The 17,486-nt window shown below is 38.8% G+C and overlaps 1 protein-coding gene and 1 pseudogene across 1 annotated transcript; one reads left to right on the forward strand and one right to left on the reverse strand.

The window, feature by feature from the left end:
* Positions 1-203: 203 nt before the first annotated feature.
* LOC146655555 (uncharacterized) lies at positions 204-8,833 on the reverse strand (annotated as a pseudogene).
* Positions 8,834-12,398: 3,565 nt separating this feature from the next.
* On the forward strand, positions 12,399-15,979 carry LOC146655556 (polymeric immunoglobulin receptor-like). Its single transcript, XM_085428882.1, has 8 exons — positions 12,399-12,444; positions 12,657-12,983; positions 13,163-13,462; positions 13,643-13,679; positions 13,801-13,892; positions 14,007-14,041; positions 15,181-15,255; positions 15,914-15,979. The coding sequence occupies exons 1-8, from the start codon at positions 12,399-12,401 to the stop codon at positions 15,977-15,979; spliced, it is 978 nt and encodes a 325-aa protein (XP_085285008.1).
* The last annotated feature ends 1,507 nt before the right edge of the window (positions 15,980-17,486 follow it).

Genomic DNA, 17,486 nt, shown 5'->3' on the forward strand with positions numbered 1-17,486 from the left:
AATCATCCAGGTAAGTAAATCTCCAAAAGTCGATTCTGTTCATGTGGACGTAGCGTTTTCAGTGGGAAAAACGTTTTGTCACTCATCCAAGTGACCTCTTCAGTCTCAGCTGACTGCAGGTTTCCCCAACCTTATAAACAGTACATTTGCATAATGACCGAAACTAGAAGGAACAATGGGCTGGGAGTTCAGTTCCTTGACCACTAATACAAATACTCATGACCATTGATCAACAACCACCGTTCAAAGACCGCTGATCAATGGCCATGAGCACCATTCACATAGAGTTGGGGAATGGCTGCAATCACAGCATTGTAAGATGGCGAAAGATGTACTCTTAGGCCCCCTCCTCGATTCAGAAATGGTCTTTCCCTTTTCACATAAATGTCTCCCATTACTGATGGAAATCTCACAGTCTAAGAAGGCTAACCTGCCACTTTTCATATCCTCTCTGGTGAATTTGATGTGTCAGTCCACAGAGTTAATGTGATCCGTGAAATGTGGTACGTACTGAGATTTAATTTTCACCCAGGTGTCATCCACATACCTGAACCAATGACTTGGTGGTGTAGGATAACAAAGCCCTCTTTTCCACTTCGTCCATGTACAAATTGGCCACGATGGGTGAAACTGGGGAGCCCATGGCACACCCATGTTTCGGACTGCAGAACTGACCCTTGTATGTGAAGTAGGTGGAATGAAGACACAGTTCCAAAAGCAAACACACTCGGTCGATGCTGAGGTTGGGGTCATCCTGTAATCTCTAACGAACTACCTCCAACGCTGACTGGAATGCAAGTGAAAAGAGATGTAACATCGTACGAGACCATGGTTTCATCTGCCATCATAGTGACATCTCTCACCTTCTCAACAAAAGCCAAGGTGTTCTGGATGTGGTGTTCAGAGCTGCCTACCAGCGGGGTGAGATTCAAAGCCACAAACTTAGAAATGTTATAGGTGACCGAGTTGATCATACAGACAATTGGTCTTAAAGGTGCACCCTGTTTATGTATCTTTGGTAAACCATACAGACTTGGTGTAGACTCCCCTGGGTACAGCCTGTGGTATGAGGTCATGTCGATAGCCTTGTCTTGTTCTAACTGCTTCAGACAGTCTATCAACCTCTTCCTGTAACCACTTCCTGGGTCTCGTTTCAGGGGCTCATAAGTATTTTCGTCACTGAGCAATGACACAATTTTCTCATGATAGTCTTTCTGGTTTCGCAAAACTGTGCACCTACCCTTGTCTGCCGGAAGGATGATAATGTTGTTGTCATTACTAAGTAATGTGAGTGCCTTCCTCTCCTCCATGGTGATGTTGTCTGCTGGGGGCTTTGCATTCCTGAGAGAGGCCCAAACTTTCGTCTGTAGTTGCTCTGCTTCTACTTCTGCAATATTGTTGTTTCGACATTGCAGTCAGTTTAGACTGAAGAAGTCAAAGATGAGTGACAAAATGTTTCTCCCACTGAAAACGCTAGGTGCAGATGAATAGAAGCAACTTTTGGAGATAGGTTTAGTCTATTAGAGATTGATTACTAATATGTTACCTCATATAGTAAACTGTTCTTGTGTGTATTTTATAACTTGTAAAACACAGCAACAGCTACCAGAAGAAGACATAATTCATAAAGCTACATTTTCCTTCTGATAATTTAAACCTTTAACTCTTATAATGAATTTAAATATTGATATTTTTCAACAACACTGACACCTTGCAGTAGTACTAGAGTACTTCAATATTGTAACACACTACGATTGCAGATTTATATATAGGAATACTTTTTTCCTTAAAGCTCAACAGAAGTGTAAAGTGCTCACTTTCTATTTCTGTTTCCCCCTAGAGTTTATTTGCTGAATGTGACGTGGAACTCACGTATAGTTCTGTTGTTAAGAAACAGCGCATTAAATGGGTAAATATTAAAAGACCTGAAGCCAACCACACACTAGATGTCACTTCCCTTTATCTCTTAATTTGTTCAATTATTTTGCTTGTTGTCCTAGTGTTTCATGATTTCTTTTTTAATTTCGTCACATTTTTCTTAGCTTTTTCCCTAATTGTCCCATTTGTTTCTGTTCTCAAACAGGATGAAGGAAATTATACAGAAGTTTCGGAGCATTAGAGCATATTAGCTAACAAGCGTTGAAATGTGCAAACATTAAAATCTTTTTGCAGTTTTTACTTTTTTATCTGTACCTATATTACTGAAGTATTGTCAGATAAATGCTGCAATGTGTCAGGTTGTGATGTAGTAGCTTTTTTCTTCTCCTTTTAACTGCTTTGTAACAAATTTTATTCTGCATAGCTGCAGATTTATTCAAAGAAGCATTGGCCAGTTTGCTTGTTCTTTTTCAAGATCATTGATGTGATTCTTAGTTTTGTAATAAAAAGGGATTGTAATCATCAGCATCAACATTTCTATTTGTCTGTTAGATATATTATGTATCATTATGTTTATGAATATATTGTTTGTGGTTTGTATCTATCGATCGATAGATAGATCAATAGATAGATGCCTGTGCACTGCCTGGATTGACTACAAGAAGGCCTATGACTCGATGCCCCACATCTGGATCCTGGAATGCCTAGAAATATACAAGAACAATAGGACTCTAAAAGCCTTCATCAGGAACTCAATTCACCATCAAGTGTGGGATCTACCAAGGAGATGCTCTGTCCCCACTTCTGTTCTGCATAGGCCTGAACCCCCCCAGTGAGATCATCACTGGCTATGGATACCGACTACGGAGTGGAGCAGTTGTTAGTCACCTCCTCTACATGGATGACATCAAGCTGTATGCCAAGAGTGAACAAGACATCGATTCACTGATCCCCACCACCCAGATGTATAGCAATGACATCAGAATGTCATTCGGACTGGAGAAGTGTAGCTGGATGATAACAAAGAGAGGGCAAAGTATTCAGAACTAAGGGGATCGAACTACCAGAAGGCAACATTGCAGACATAGAGGACAGTTACAAGTGCCTGGGGATACCGCAGGCAAATGGGAACCATGAAGAGGCAGCTAGGAAAGCTGCAACCACCAAGTAACTGCAGAGGGTCAGGCAAGTCCCGAAGAGTCAGCCGAACAGGCTATTAACACCTACGCTCTGCCCCTGATCAGGTACCCTGCTGGGATAATAAGCTGGCCAATAGAGGAGATGGAAGCCACTGACATTAAGACCAGGAAGCTCCTGACCATGCATTGGTCACCCCAATTCCAGCACCCTGAGGCTGTATGCTAAGTGGAAGGAAGGAGGCCAGGGAATGGTGAGTGTCAGTACCACAGTCCAGCATAAGACAACAAACATCCATGAATACATAAGGAAAATGGCTCCAACTGACTGCATGCTCAGTGAATACCTCAGGCAGCAGAAACCCAAGAAAGAGGAGGCAGCTTCATGGAAGGACAGGCCCCGGCACGGTACGTACCACTGGCAGATCAAGAAAGTGGGTGACATCCAGAAGTCCTACCAGTGGCTAGCCAAAGCTGGACTGAAAGACAGCACAGAGGCACTAATCATGGCAGAATAGGAGCAAGCTCTGAGCAAGAGATTCATAAAGGGTGAGGTCTTTCACAACAGGCAAGACCCCAGATGCGAGCTGTGTAAAGATGGCCCTCAGACAATTCAGCACATAACAGCAGGGTGCAAGATGCTAGCAGACAGGGCATACATGGAACGCCATAACTAAGTGGCCAGCATAGCAACATCTCAGTCTCGACAGTCTCGGTCGTTGTGCCCTTGGGCAAGATACTTCACCCGTTGCCTACTGGTGGTGGTCAGAGGGCCTGGTGGTGCCAGTGTCCGGCAGCCTCGCCTCTGTCAGTGCGCCCCAGGGCGGCTGGCTACAATGTAGCTTGCCATCACCAGTGTGTGAATGTGTGTGTGAATGGGTGGATGACTAAACGCGCTTTGGGGTCCTCAGGGACTAAGCAAAGGGCTATACAAATACAGGCGATTTACCATCTGTGCCGAGTATAACATAGAAGTCCCGAGGTCAAAATGGGTCATTCAGTAGCAATACTGAATGACAGCAACACCAGGAAGAATGAACACAAGAAGCATGAGAAGTACCAAGGGCTCAGAGAAGAGCTCAAAAAGATGTGGAGGGTGAAGGTAACAGTGGTCCCAGTGGTAATCGGATCACCAGGTGCAGTGATTCCCAGGAAAGTGGCTCTAGCAGATCCCAGGAACAACATCAGAGATCTCTGTCTGGAAGAGCGCAGTCCTAGGAACAGTTAAGATATTGCGCAGGACCCTACGCTCCCATTCCTCTGGTAGATGACCCGAGCTTGAAAGATAGACCGCCCACAGGGGCAAGAGGGTAATTTTTCTTCATATATATCTGAGCAGTTCCTATAGGCTTAATATTTATCTGGCCTTGTACTTTTGTCCATATTGTATATTTTCTTAATTTAATCCAAATAGTAACTTCTTGCTGTTATGTTTTAAGTAATTCAGTCCACATTGACTTTGCGCCCAGTAAATTACAGCTAATTATGTCATTGAAGTAACTAATAATAAGACCATACCTATGAAGAACTAGTACCAAGGCACATATGAAGTGTTGCATTTTCTATTGCATGAATTAAAAATAGATCCAGACTCGATGCTGGTTTATGTGGTGTAAGTCTATTTACTCACAGGTATAGCTGCTCATCTTATTGTTTTTTTCTCTTCAGTGTATTCAAGGTCAGTCAAATGAGCTGTTTAAATACCTAATGTTCCACAAGCTAACACCAACAGATGATAATGAAGATAACAATAAAATCCAGTAATGTGAAGGAAGAATTTTTAAGTAAACATAACCATGAAAATACTTGTATTATTATATTTGTTCTTGTTCCAAGAGTTCACAGCATAACTACATTCAGTAAAGTTTCAATAACAGATGGAAAATGTGTCTTCATCCAATGTTTCTATGACTCCAAATATATATACTTGTACTTGTATAAAGTTCTTGTATGATGGATATTGTTGGTAATTTTGTCTAATCAGAAATGTAGTGCATTTATTACGTGTATGTAGTTGAGATCAATGGAAGGTCAGATGACATGAAGTATTGTTATATATGTGGCACCAGGTGTATCATAAGTATATTTCAGTATATTTTACATAGACTATTATTGTTGATGATTTTTTATTTTACTTTTTTTTTTTTTTTACATTTGTTCAGAGTAAGAATGTTGTAGAGCTGAGACAGTTACACAAACCAGATTTTTATTTGATCTTATTTTATTTTTGCTCTAAGTTGTTTTCTTTAATTAATGTTTTTGTTGTTTTCTCTTTTTTGTTTTTTTCTATGATTATATTATGATTATGGATTTACCTGTTTTGGTGCAAGACTAACGGTAGGATTTATAGAGAGTTGTCCATCTCTAGAAAGAATGCACCCTCTCCCTTTAATGAAACTATTGGCTGTTACTGGTAATAGGCTGCTACTAGTCCTACTGCTGGTGTGAAAGAAGGATGCAATAAGGCTCCATCTTGTGGTGGGTTTGATATGTAGTTAGACATTTAATTTGAGAGAACTGAGTGACATTACTAATTATGATTGAGTGGATCTGCTGTATGATTGAGTTACTGAGGGGGGTGAGCTGAAGAATGGCTGCTCACAAGGGGAGACCCAAATATGATATCTACATGAAGGAATGTTCATTTATTTAACATTTCTCCATGAGCATGGTACATGTTACCAGCTAATGTCACATATGCTACTAAAACCATCACTAACTACTGCAAGTGATTATAAATTCTACATTAATTCCAAATATCAGTAAATTTTAATACCTGAAGACAGAGAAGATACTTTATTGTCACAAGAGGTCACCACAGCAGTTGGCACCACATGTTTGATTTAACAGAAATTCATGTTGGATTTCTTTTCTGACATAATCTCAATGAAGATTTGTGTTTTTAGATGGAACTGAATCAGCAACCTTTCACTTGCCACATGAACATACTGTAATATGGACCCACTCTTAGAGAGAGAGAGATTAGAATACATTCGATTACTATACTAATTACTGCCTTTTTTAAATTGTAGATACTACTCATACTATATGGGAGACAGCATATTTAAAAAAGGGGCAACCCAGCTCGGATATCTTTTGTATTTTTCTGCATTATTTCTTTGCATTATTCCAGTTCCCTGTCCATTACTCTGTGGACAGGTAACTGTTCTTCTAATGAAGTGTCTCGTAAATGTTTTACTAATGTAAAGAGACTACATTAGAAAAAAGAGGTTTTGTCTGAATTCAGATATGGAGGTAGAGAGGTTAGAATAATAAACAAAAATACAATGAACCCAATACATATAACAAACTGTATGAACAGTAACAGCAACAAGATCTCTAAAGTAACCAGTACAAAATACAAAGTACCAGAATGACAACCGAACCTATAGGAAATCAAAAAATTTATATAATATAAATAAAATATAAAATATGATATAAAGAATCATGGTTGAACAACACCACAAATAAACCAGAATAAAGACTTATAATGTAGATATCTAGGACAAATGTCAGGGTCTATGACAACTACACTGACAAACACAAAAGTGATTTGTTATATGACAGAAGATTTAAAAACCAAAAAAACTTCACTGTGACAGTTAAAAACATGACATGTGAGGTCAGTCATTACTGGTGTTTTGTGGAGTTTCAGGTACATGAACACCAGACATGGAAGACAGGCTTCGTCTGTCTGTCACCAGAGGTAAGACTTGACATTTCAAATAATCAACTTTCATAGACAACATTTATACATGTTATAGTAAAAACATTTAACAAGTGTTGAGGGAGTTAAAAAGGAATCATATATGAATAATAACACAAAAAAGTTCTACTTTTTTCCATTAAGGTTCATCCAGTTTCTATGTGGATCACAAGAATATTACAGGGTTATTACTATTATTATAGGGCTGCATAATAATATTCAATATTTAGTATTTACTGTTATATTCACATAGATTATCATGATGATGTTGTTTATTATATTGCTCTCTTTTTTTGTTTTCTCTTTTTGTTTCTCAACAGGTCATCCAGGTGATTGATATATGTATGTTTTGTCTGTTTGTTTTGTTGGTTTTTTGTTTTTTGCCCTTTATCACTGTTCCTCTTCCCCGCTGTTTTTCTTTCCCTACCTCGTTCTTTCTCCCTTTACTTTCCCCCAGTCATGTCTGTCCCATGTGTAGTAAGTGAAAATAAAATAAACAATAAAAACAAAGGTAAATCAAATAGACCAATACGGCAAGGCTGGGATGGTCTATTTGGTAAAGTAAATCCGTTGGGCATCTTTCTTTGCCTTTAGCCAATAATTCTGATGGTAAAAGAACTAAACGGGACAGGCAAAAAAAAAAAGAAGAATATTAAGGGGTTTAATGGAGAAAAATCACCATCAAGTTTTACAGTACACAAACTGGAAAAATAAAGTGGTGCAAGTCTGGCAGCAAATGTGTAGCACAGTTGTCTGGATCAATAGACGAAACAAGTGTGAGCATTAATGAAAGTGACCTCCAGTGCATTTAACTGTTAATAGTACGCTTACAACCAATTAAGAACAACTGTAAATTTAAAATATGTGTTCATGAATATTTCTCATGCACAGTTAATGTTTTGTTATAAAATTAGAACTTGTTATTGTTGCCATTCTCTGCAAATCCTTTGTAGAAAACTCACTCATTCCTGAGTCACTGAATCGCACTGTTTGTTTATTATTTCTTTCTTTATACAGATGAAACACTTACCGGAAATCAGGATGAAAAACCAAGGTCTGAAGGACTGTACTACATATACAACTATGTTTATTTTATGGCTTATAAGGAATCTTTATGCATCATGTAAAAACCTTTGTCGTGGTTTTGAGTTTTTGGGGACTTTTTTTCTATTTTAATTGGTTTGATTGTCCTTGTATTTTGGTTTCATATTCTAGAGTGTCTATATTTGGTCTTTTGTTCCTGGTTTCAGTTTGGTTTACAATATTCCTTTAATCTCTGTGTTTCCATATTTGGCTTAATCTTGTTTCTATTTTTGCTTAGCTTTCTGTCTCTGTGTCAAGTTTGAGTTTCTGTTCCCATTTTGCGTCACTATTTATACTCTGTATCTAGTTTAGCTTTGCATGTCTTTGGTGATTAGTCTCAGCTGTGTTCCCACCTGTTTCCCATCCCCTCCTTATCCTGTGTTTGTATTTACTGTCTCATTTTCCCTCTGATCTTCATTGTGTCATCTTTCATGGCCGTGTCCTTCCTGTTCAGAATCAGAAAGGGTTTTATTGCCAAATGTTGAGCAGGTTTACAACATTAGGAAATTGCTGCGGTGCTTAGTGCAAAACATACTGTAAGACAACACTTAAATAAACATAAAAATAAGAATTAAAAGTGCTAAGCAGATTAATATATACATGTGTGCAGGTGATGATCGGTGCAAAAATGGAACAGATGCAGAGAACACAGTATAGGGTCATGTGTTTGTGGTGGGAACAGTTATGTGGTTATTGTTCATGAGTCCAACAGCAGAGGGGAAGAAACTGTTCTTATGGCGAGAAGTTCTGGTGCGAATGGACCAGAGCCTCCTGCCTGAGGGGAGAAGGTCAAACAGACTGTGTCCAGGGTGAGAAGGGTCAGCTGTGATCCGAGCTGCATGCCCAGTGTCCTGGAGGTGTACTCTGCAGGACCTGTACTGCAGAGATGGGAGACTGCAGCCACCATCACCTTCTCAGCAGAGTGCACAAAACGCTGCAGTCTCTGTTTGTCCCTGACGGTGGCTCCAGCATACCACACGGTCATGGAAAAGGTGAGGATGGACTTGATGATTGCAGTGTAGAATTGCATCATCGTCCGTGTTGGCAGGTTGAATTTCTTCAGCTGCCTCAGGAAGTACATCTTGGTGATGGTGGGCTCCCACTTGAGTTCCTGGGTGATGGTGGCCCAGGAAGCGGAATGAGTCCACAGTGGTGATGAGGGTGTCAGTCAGGATGATGGGGGGAAGTGGGGCTGTGTGCTTCCTGAAGTCCACAGTAATCTCCACTGTCTTCTGGGCGTTCAGCACCAGGTTGTTGTGGCTGCACCAGGACACCCGACATTCAACCTCCCTCCTGTAGGCAGACTCATCCCCGTCTGAGATGAGTCCGATAACGGTGGTGTCATCTGCAAACTTAATTAGCTTGACAGTCTGGTGGGTGGAGGTGCAGCAGTTGGTGTACAAGGAGAAGAGCAGAGGAGAAAGAACACAGCCCTAGGGGGAGCCGGTGCTGATGGTCCGGTAGTCCAAGACATTCTTCCCCAGCCTCACATGCTGGTTCCTGTCTTTCAGGAAGTCAGTGATCCACCGGCAGATGGGATCAGGCACAGTCCTCTGGGAAAGCTTGCCTTGTAGATGGTCTGAAAGGATGGTGTTGAAGGCAGAAGCCCACAAACAGAATCTTGGCGTAGGTTCCAGGGAAGTCCAGATGCTACAGGGCTATGGTGGATGACTTGAAGCAGCCAGGTACATGACATGCCTTCAGTGAGGAGTTGAAAATGCCAGAAAACACTGGGGCCAGCTCATTTGCACAGAGAGTGGCAGTAGACACACCGTCTGGGCCAGGAGCTTACAGAGCATTCAGGCTTTTAAACTGCTTCCTCACATCTGCTTCATAAATATGAAGGGTTGTAGTGGGAGAAGGTGGTGTGAAATTCTCCTTGGTGTGGGGTGAGAAGGGGGGTGTTATGGGTGAAGTCTTTGACGATGGTGATGGCTTTCTTGTGGAGGGAGAGTGGGAAGTGGGGGTAATGAGTGTTCAGGGTGTCTCTATTGTTGGGGCTGATGGAGGTGTGAAGGCTGCTTGATTGCTCATCAACACGGCAGTAAAAGTCGTTGAGGGTGTTGGCCAAAAGCAAGTCATCAGTGGAGTGGGAGGTTTTAGGCTTGTAGTTGGTGATATTCCTAAAACTTTTCCACACAGAGGCCGAGTCATTGTCTGAGATCTGCTGCTGCATCTTCTCAGAGTGCTGATGTTTAGCACTGTCCACTTCTTTACTGAGCCTGTACTATAGCAGTCCCCGGCTCCACTTCTGAACACCTTGTGTTTCCCTAGAAGAGTTATAGATTCAAATTATTTTGTACCTGATCTGTTTTCTTTGTAATTTGTTGTAAAGCTGTTGTTGAGTTTTATAGCCCTTGTTGCTGAGTTGTGCATTTCGGTCCCAACTCCAGCCTGTTACAGTTCACCCTGATAGCTGGGTCTACTCTGTTGTGTATTTTAAGAAATTGTTGGTTTCCAAAAGTAAACTTACAACAATGTATGTCCTGTGACCCTGAATTAGATGTACAGACGGACAATAAAAACAAAGAGGAAACAAAACTGTAATGAATTTCATTTAGTTTGTTGTATTGTTTTTATTCCACTGTGTTTTCCTAGAGGCTATCATCATCCCTGTTATGACATGCTAATTCATTTTGCATTAAGCTTATTATTTTTTATCTATTTATTAGTGCTGTCAGCGTTAATCTCGTTATAATGACGTTAACGCCATAACCGCATTAATGTGGCAAATCTCCGTTAGTGAGTTAGCGCGGATCACCGTGTGCATGTGGCTGCAGATTAATGCTGACAGAACTACTATTTATTGATAGGAACCAGAATGCCATCTGATGAGCAAAATCAAGTTAAAAAATTTCAGAGAATATGTTGTACTTGTACTTTCATAAAATATAACGTCTGTGATTTAGATGATTTATCTTACTACATATGCTTAGAATTCAATACAAAAGAAGTTTAAACTCTGTTTTGATTTCCATTTCACCTCTCTCATGTTTTTTCTTTGCTTCCCAGAGGTCATTTGCAAACTGTGATGAGAATGTGACATACAGCTCTGTGGTTTTGTAATTCAAACACACACACACACAAGCTATGTTTAAAGAACTCCACATGGTTTCTCACACAGCGAAGTGTTGCTCCTTTTACACATTTTCACCACATGAACAGTACAACTCAATGGACAGCAATGTTGGTGTGTTTGCTGTTGGGAAAACTGGTGGGGGCACTGGGAAGCTACGGGCACTGATTTCTGGTGAGTCATTCATCCCCAGTAAGATTTCTGAGTCTACATGAATCAAACTATTGAAATAAAGTGTGTAGAGAAAGGATGGATTAAGGCGCCATTTTGTGTTGGGTTCTGTAATTGCCTGTTTAATGTAAGAGAAATAAGAACGATAATCACTAATTATGACTGAGTGGATTGATGTATCTGTTTCATGTTGTTTGTGGAAGTGGAAAAATGTGTTTATTCTCTATATGAAGGGATGTTATTTCTCCAACTGTTGCTAACTCAGTATTGTAAATATTGCTTTATTATTTGAGTGCCAGATTATTCAACTTCCAGAAGACTTTGAACGCTTAACTATATGGGACTGATGCAGTTCTGAAGCCAGTACTAAAGGCAATAATATTATTTGTTAAGTTACATAATAATGAAGAGAAATCATGGAGAAATGAAAATCACTGCTGAAGCTGCAGATCTTGACCAGCATGAATGTTATATAGTTTTAGAATAATTGAATAATTCAACAATTAAAAATACAATATATGAAATATATATTGTACATGACAGAAAGTTCACACTACAAGGTCAAAACTGTTCAAGGGCTCTCTTGGCTCTTCCTATGCATCTGGAAGTGGCAATCTCCTCCAGAGAGGGCAGAGAGCATCTGATGATCTTCTGTGATGTGTGTATGACCCTCTGCAGTAAGTAATGACACTCTCGATTGTGGCACGGTAGAAGGACACAAGCAGCTTCTGGTTCAGTCTGTTTTTACTGAAGATTTGCAGGAAGTAAAGACACTGTATCATCTTCACTGCCATCACTCGTGTATTCTCCGACTGTGACGGATCATTTGAGATCATAATCAGAAGGAGGCCATCGTCTCTACCCAGTCTCCGTTTATGTAGAGAGGGGTATAATCCTCTGCAGTCTTACAGAAGTCTAAGATGACCTCCTTGGTTTTTGTGGTGTTTAGAAGCAGATTGTTAGCAGCACACCACTCTGTCAGCAGCCACAGCCCCTCTCTGTAACCAGCCTCTTCCCCCTTTGTGATGATGTGTAAGTTCAATAAGGAAGATCTTCAGTTACACATCTGTGTGCTTCCCAAGTACTGGCAGCTAATCTAAGCTTTAGATCATTTCCACTTTCCCATGTCATCAAGCTGGCTGTGACATCACTGGTCTAGTCCAATCATCTTTCTGCTGGCTTTCTTGAGGCCAGTCAGCCTTCACATATACTTCAAATGTCACTGCATATCTGTCATTCTTCCTTGCAGACACCATCATGCAACTAGTACTAGTATAAATACAGCATGAGGAACTAGCAGTAAACCACATAACTGGTTTGTGTGGTTTAAGTCTATTCACTCACAGGCATGGCTGCTCATCTCATCATGTTTCTCCTCTTCATTGTACTTAAAGGTCAGTCATAGAAATAATTTAATTGCCTCGTGTTTCAACAGCAAATGATAAAATTAATGAATAGTTTTTTTATTGGCACTTTCATACTTGCCAATGTTCAAATGTTAGTAGATGTATAATAGAGAAATCACATGAAGGAATAATATTTTAATTAAAGATAACCAGTTTAAGTAAATATAATCATTAAAGTACTTTATTTGTTCTTGTTGCAGGAGATCACAGCTTAACTACAGTCAGTCAAGTATCAGTGAAAGCTGGAGAATCTATCTCCATCCCATGTCTTTATGACTCCCAGTACGAAAATTATCTTAAATATCTGTGTAAAGGATACTATTATCGAGAATGCACATATGCAGTAAAAACAAACCAGCCAGGCCAGTCAGGAAAATATTCAATCTCTGATGACAAAAAACAAAGAATCTTCACTGTGACTATTAAAAAATTAAACGCAGATCAGGACAGTCATTACTGGTGTGCTGTGGAGATTCCTGGGATATGGAAAGATGTGAAAGTCTATTTTCATCTGTCTGTCACCAGGGGTAAGAATCCATAAGTACATTCAAGTACATTTCAAATAAGCCAAAATATTAGGAAAGACTTGGTTGTAATATTAGAATCATTATGTGAGTCATGATAAACATGTTTTTAAAAAATGCTCAAGAAGCTATAAATGTAAAGTAGAAGACTAGTAACAACTTACTACTTGTTCTCCATCAAGGTCCACCCAGTTTCTATGTGGATCATCAGGATATTACAGGTTTTAATGGAGGAAACATCACCATCAAGTTTTACAGTACACAAACTGGGAAAATAAAGTGGTGCAAGTTGGGCAGCGAGTGTGTAACACAGCCAACTGGATCAATAGATGGAACAAGAGTGAGCATTAATGAAAGTGCCCACAATGTTTTCACTGTCACCATGAGTCGAGTGACCACAAAGAGCAGCGGATGGTACTTATGTTATAAAGGAGACCTCCAGGTGCCAGTGCATTTAACTGTGAATGAAGCTTTCACACCCAGTAAGTACAACAACTCTGAACCTGAAATATGTTTGTATGAATATTCCACATGCATCATGATTAGCAATGCTTTGATGTGATATTAGAAAATATTATTCAGTTTGTTCTTGCTCGTAGCCTCAGTCATTCCTCACTGAATCTCACAGTTTTTTTTGTTTATTGATTCATTGTCTTTCCCAGATAAAACAAGTACTAAAGATCAGGATGAGCAATCAAGGTCAAAAGGACTGCATTGACATGCACTAGCTATACAACTGTGGTTACACGCTATGTATTTATTGCCATTATGTGAAAACTTTGACCTATGGAAATGATAATTGTTTGTTTTTATTCCACAGTGGTTCCCTAACAGTTCTCATCATCTCTTTGACTTTGTTGATCTTCTTTGTAACAGTGAGCTTGGTCATTTGGTTTTTGCTCAAAGGATCCAGTAAGTTTGCGCTCACCGTTGATGAAACCAGTTCGTTCTTCTTACATAATTTAACGTTAAATGTTGACGACACTGCAGTCGCGCTTTGAGAGTAAGTTCTTGTTTCTCTTTCAGAATGGACCAAAAGAGAATCATCAGGGACGGCACTGGTATGTGATGCTAATTCATTATGAATTCATTTTTTTCTAATTAATTTTTCATTATTTAAGAACAAGAATAATCTGGTAAGAAAAACCAAGTACTCTTTGTAGATGCAGTAGTGCAATACAGCTGCAGCACATGAATAAATGGTAATCATATCATGTAAATAACTTCCTTAATAATGGATATCTGTTGCATTACGGTTTCTCTTTTGGACACAGGCTCACGGGGAAGTGTATACGTCTGTTACACATAGAAAACAAATTTGGTTCCCTAGTTACAAAAAATGAACACTTACAGAGTGAGGAGAATCCCATTTACAGCAGCAGATGCAGAAGTGAAACATAAATGTGACAAACATAGAGGAAAGGACTATATCCAATCCTGCTGCAATAAAGATCTGTGGTTAACGGTTGTTACTGGCACTGTAAAGCGAAGTGGGAAATCATATTTTTCATGTGTTTCACACCAGCTAGAGTATGGAGTGTAAATTTAAAAATAACATTACACTTTACTGTTGCTCTGCTTCCATGTGTGATATACTTACTAATAACATTAAAGAAACTTGTATGTTCTGTTTGGAGATTTTGTCCAATAATTATTAAAGATCATAGGACTGATAAATATTCACAGATGTTGCCCCTTGAAAAAGGATATACAAAGAAAACACATCTAATAGCTGTATTGGGTAAAACACATTTTATATTCCATTTTTTAAAAGAATACATATCTTCCATCAAATTTATGTATATTTAATATTTGAATGTGATAGGAAGTCTTAAAGTGCTAATAAACTTTAAGGAGAAAACATCTTATCTCATACTCTAACTTCTTAGTCCACATATTCCCCTTGAAAGGGAACTATTCATGTGAAGTGTCTCAACCTTAGTAAATTGCCACATTTGGTCTAGTGCACACTGTTAAAAAAAGTTCCTCTTTAAAATGTTATATTGATATCAGTTATCAGAGGGACTAAGATACAGTGAACAGTGTATGTAAGAAAAGTTCAGAAGTGACAGCCATAAACATTCACAAACATAATGTTACACGCAAGTAATTTATTTTACTACACGTGCTTGTAATTGGATAAAAAAGGTTTAAAGTCTGTTTTGATCTGTTTCATATCTGTCTCTTCTTTCTTTCTCAGAGTTTCACTGCTAAATGCGATGTGGATGTGACATACAGCTCTGTGTTTACTATGACTCAACAAACCACACAAAGGGTGCGTTATAAGAGCTCCGTATCACAATGTTTCTCAGACATTAAAACTTATGTTCTGTTTTTACATCGTCACCACACAAACAGCATGGCTCAGTCTTAGTGTGTCTGGTGGCTAGACCACTGCTTTAATTCAGACCAAATACTGTAAATATTAGCAACACGTTCAACTCTAAATCTTCAGTGCTATATCAGTAGCACTACTGTGAAAAGGATCAAAGCTTAAAGAATGCAGACACTCGCTTGTTTATCAGTTGCACTAAAAGTCATTCATAAGCGAGTGTTATTGTTCTGTTTGTTTAGACTGAAATATTAAATAGTTAGATGACTGAATACTTTTCTCTGTAGCCTAAAAGGTAATAATTCCTCTTTTCATCTAGATCAGATTAAACCTTTTTAGTAATTTGTGATCAGGGCTGGCAAAAGCATTTGCATTGCCATCAGCTGTTTAGTGTTAACAAATGCTGGCATGTATGAATGCTGAATTTAGATGGTAAATAAAGTGACCATAACATATAAACACTGTATAGTTCTCTCTTTAGCTTAAGCATCACATGCTTACTTAAGCATGCATTCCAAGAGCTGATGTTGCAGTATCCTCTGGTCTAGCTCATCTTTACTCATTCTGCCTAACTCTCATCTTTGCTTCTGTTCTCCCACAGACTGAAAGAGGCGCAGAAGATGTTACATACAGCACTTTGGCTGACTACCAAGCTCAAGGCACCTAATTATTGGATGGTTTAAAATGAGTTATAATAATTTGTCAGTTTGTGCTTTGTTTGCTAACTACAGCCCAGTTGACGTGTTTCAGGCATCAGATTTTTTTTTTTTTTACCATATTTCTCAGTTCAGGTCACATTCCCTGATCAGAGACTAATAACTAGGTAACTACAGAACAAACGTCTGTGCAAACATGCAGGAAACCAGTTATTTATTCTACTCGGGATGATCTGTGCTTCCCTCACACTGAGGCATGCAGCAGCGCTTGTATGAAAATAATAATAATAAATTTGCCCAGAGGCAAGTCAAATATCTGGGTTATCTCAAAATTTCAAGTCACTGGCTCAAACTTCTGAGCAAGCCAAATTTTTGAGACAGCCTGGAAATGTAACTTATGGATAACATTTTTTTTACTGGTGGAAACAAGCTTCTATAGGAATTGGACACAAAAACTGAGATTTTAAAAGCTCAATAGTAACTCAGTGGTTAGTAGCCATACTCAGGAAATTATTTTTTTTAAAAATCTATGTATTTCTCTTTTGTATCTGACACAGCACTTACCAACCATTTACTAGTGCTATTGTAATCATAGATAGGCTGAATTAGTGATATATATGTCATATATATTTTTATATATTATATACAAGTGCTTTTCAGAAGCTTTTTATTTTTTGTACAGTATAGGTCAATTGATTTTTTCTTTACTTTTAAGTGATACTGTTACAATCTAAAAATAAAATATATTTCATTTCCCATAATTTGTTTTAGATGTAGTCCATAATATTAGGACGATACAATTGCATGTTAATTATTGTCATCATTACAGTATGTCATCAGCATTCATTAACTTCTGTGTTCATTGTAGCTTCATCTTTATTGTATTACAAAATGTGCCAATTTTTAAGTAAAACAACCTTCATGCCACATAGTGATTCTGGCTTTTGTTTGATTTCCATCCACCCTTCTTCTACTGCCCCTATGGGTTTTTTTTTTTCCAGTAAAAAGACCAGAACAGCTCTCCTGGGACACATCCAGGAAGCATCTTTTCACACAGAGGAGCTGAGCCTTTTACAAATTGCACAACTCCTCACCCCATCTCAAAGTGTGAGCCCCACTACATGCAACAAGACAAGAGAAAACTACAGGACTCAGAAACTATTTACAGCTTTGGAAGGTGGAACAAGGAGGATAAACACAACATTAGGCAACTGGTTTATTTTGGTGGCTAAACAGTCAATACTATTCACAAAAATCTGCATACGCCCTTTCAATGTGGCAGAACAGAAAAATTACACTATTATGGTGGGCAGACATGAACTGCTTCACCCATGAGTATCCAATTCAGTTCCTGAGTTATGGAGTTGAAAAGTAGCAAGAAAAAGGGCGTGATGTCAGAACTTCCTCAGAAAATTCTCCTGTGTGAAAACAGTCACTGAAAATGTGAGCAAGCATTAAAACTAACACATTTTAACTAATGCTTCAAAGCACAATCTCCATTCCTTCAAAATTCTCACT

This window comes from Rhamphochromis longiceps, linkage group LG13 (assembly GCF_057381845.1).
Source record: "Rhamphochromis longiceps isolate RC_006_pf linkage group LG13, R_longiceps_female_GT1.1, whole genome shotgun sequence".
Taxonomy (NCBI): domain Eukaryota; kingdom Metazoa; phylum Chordata; class Actinopteri; order Cichliformes; family Cichlidae; genus Rhamphochromis; species Rhamphochromis longiceps.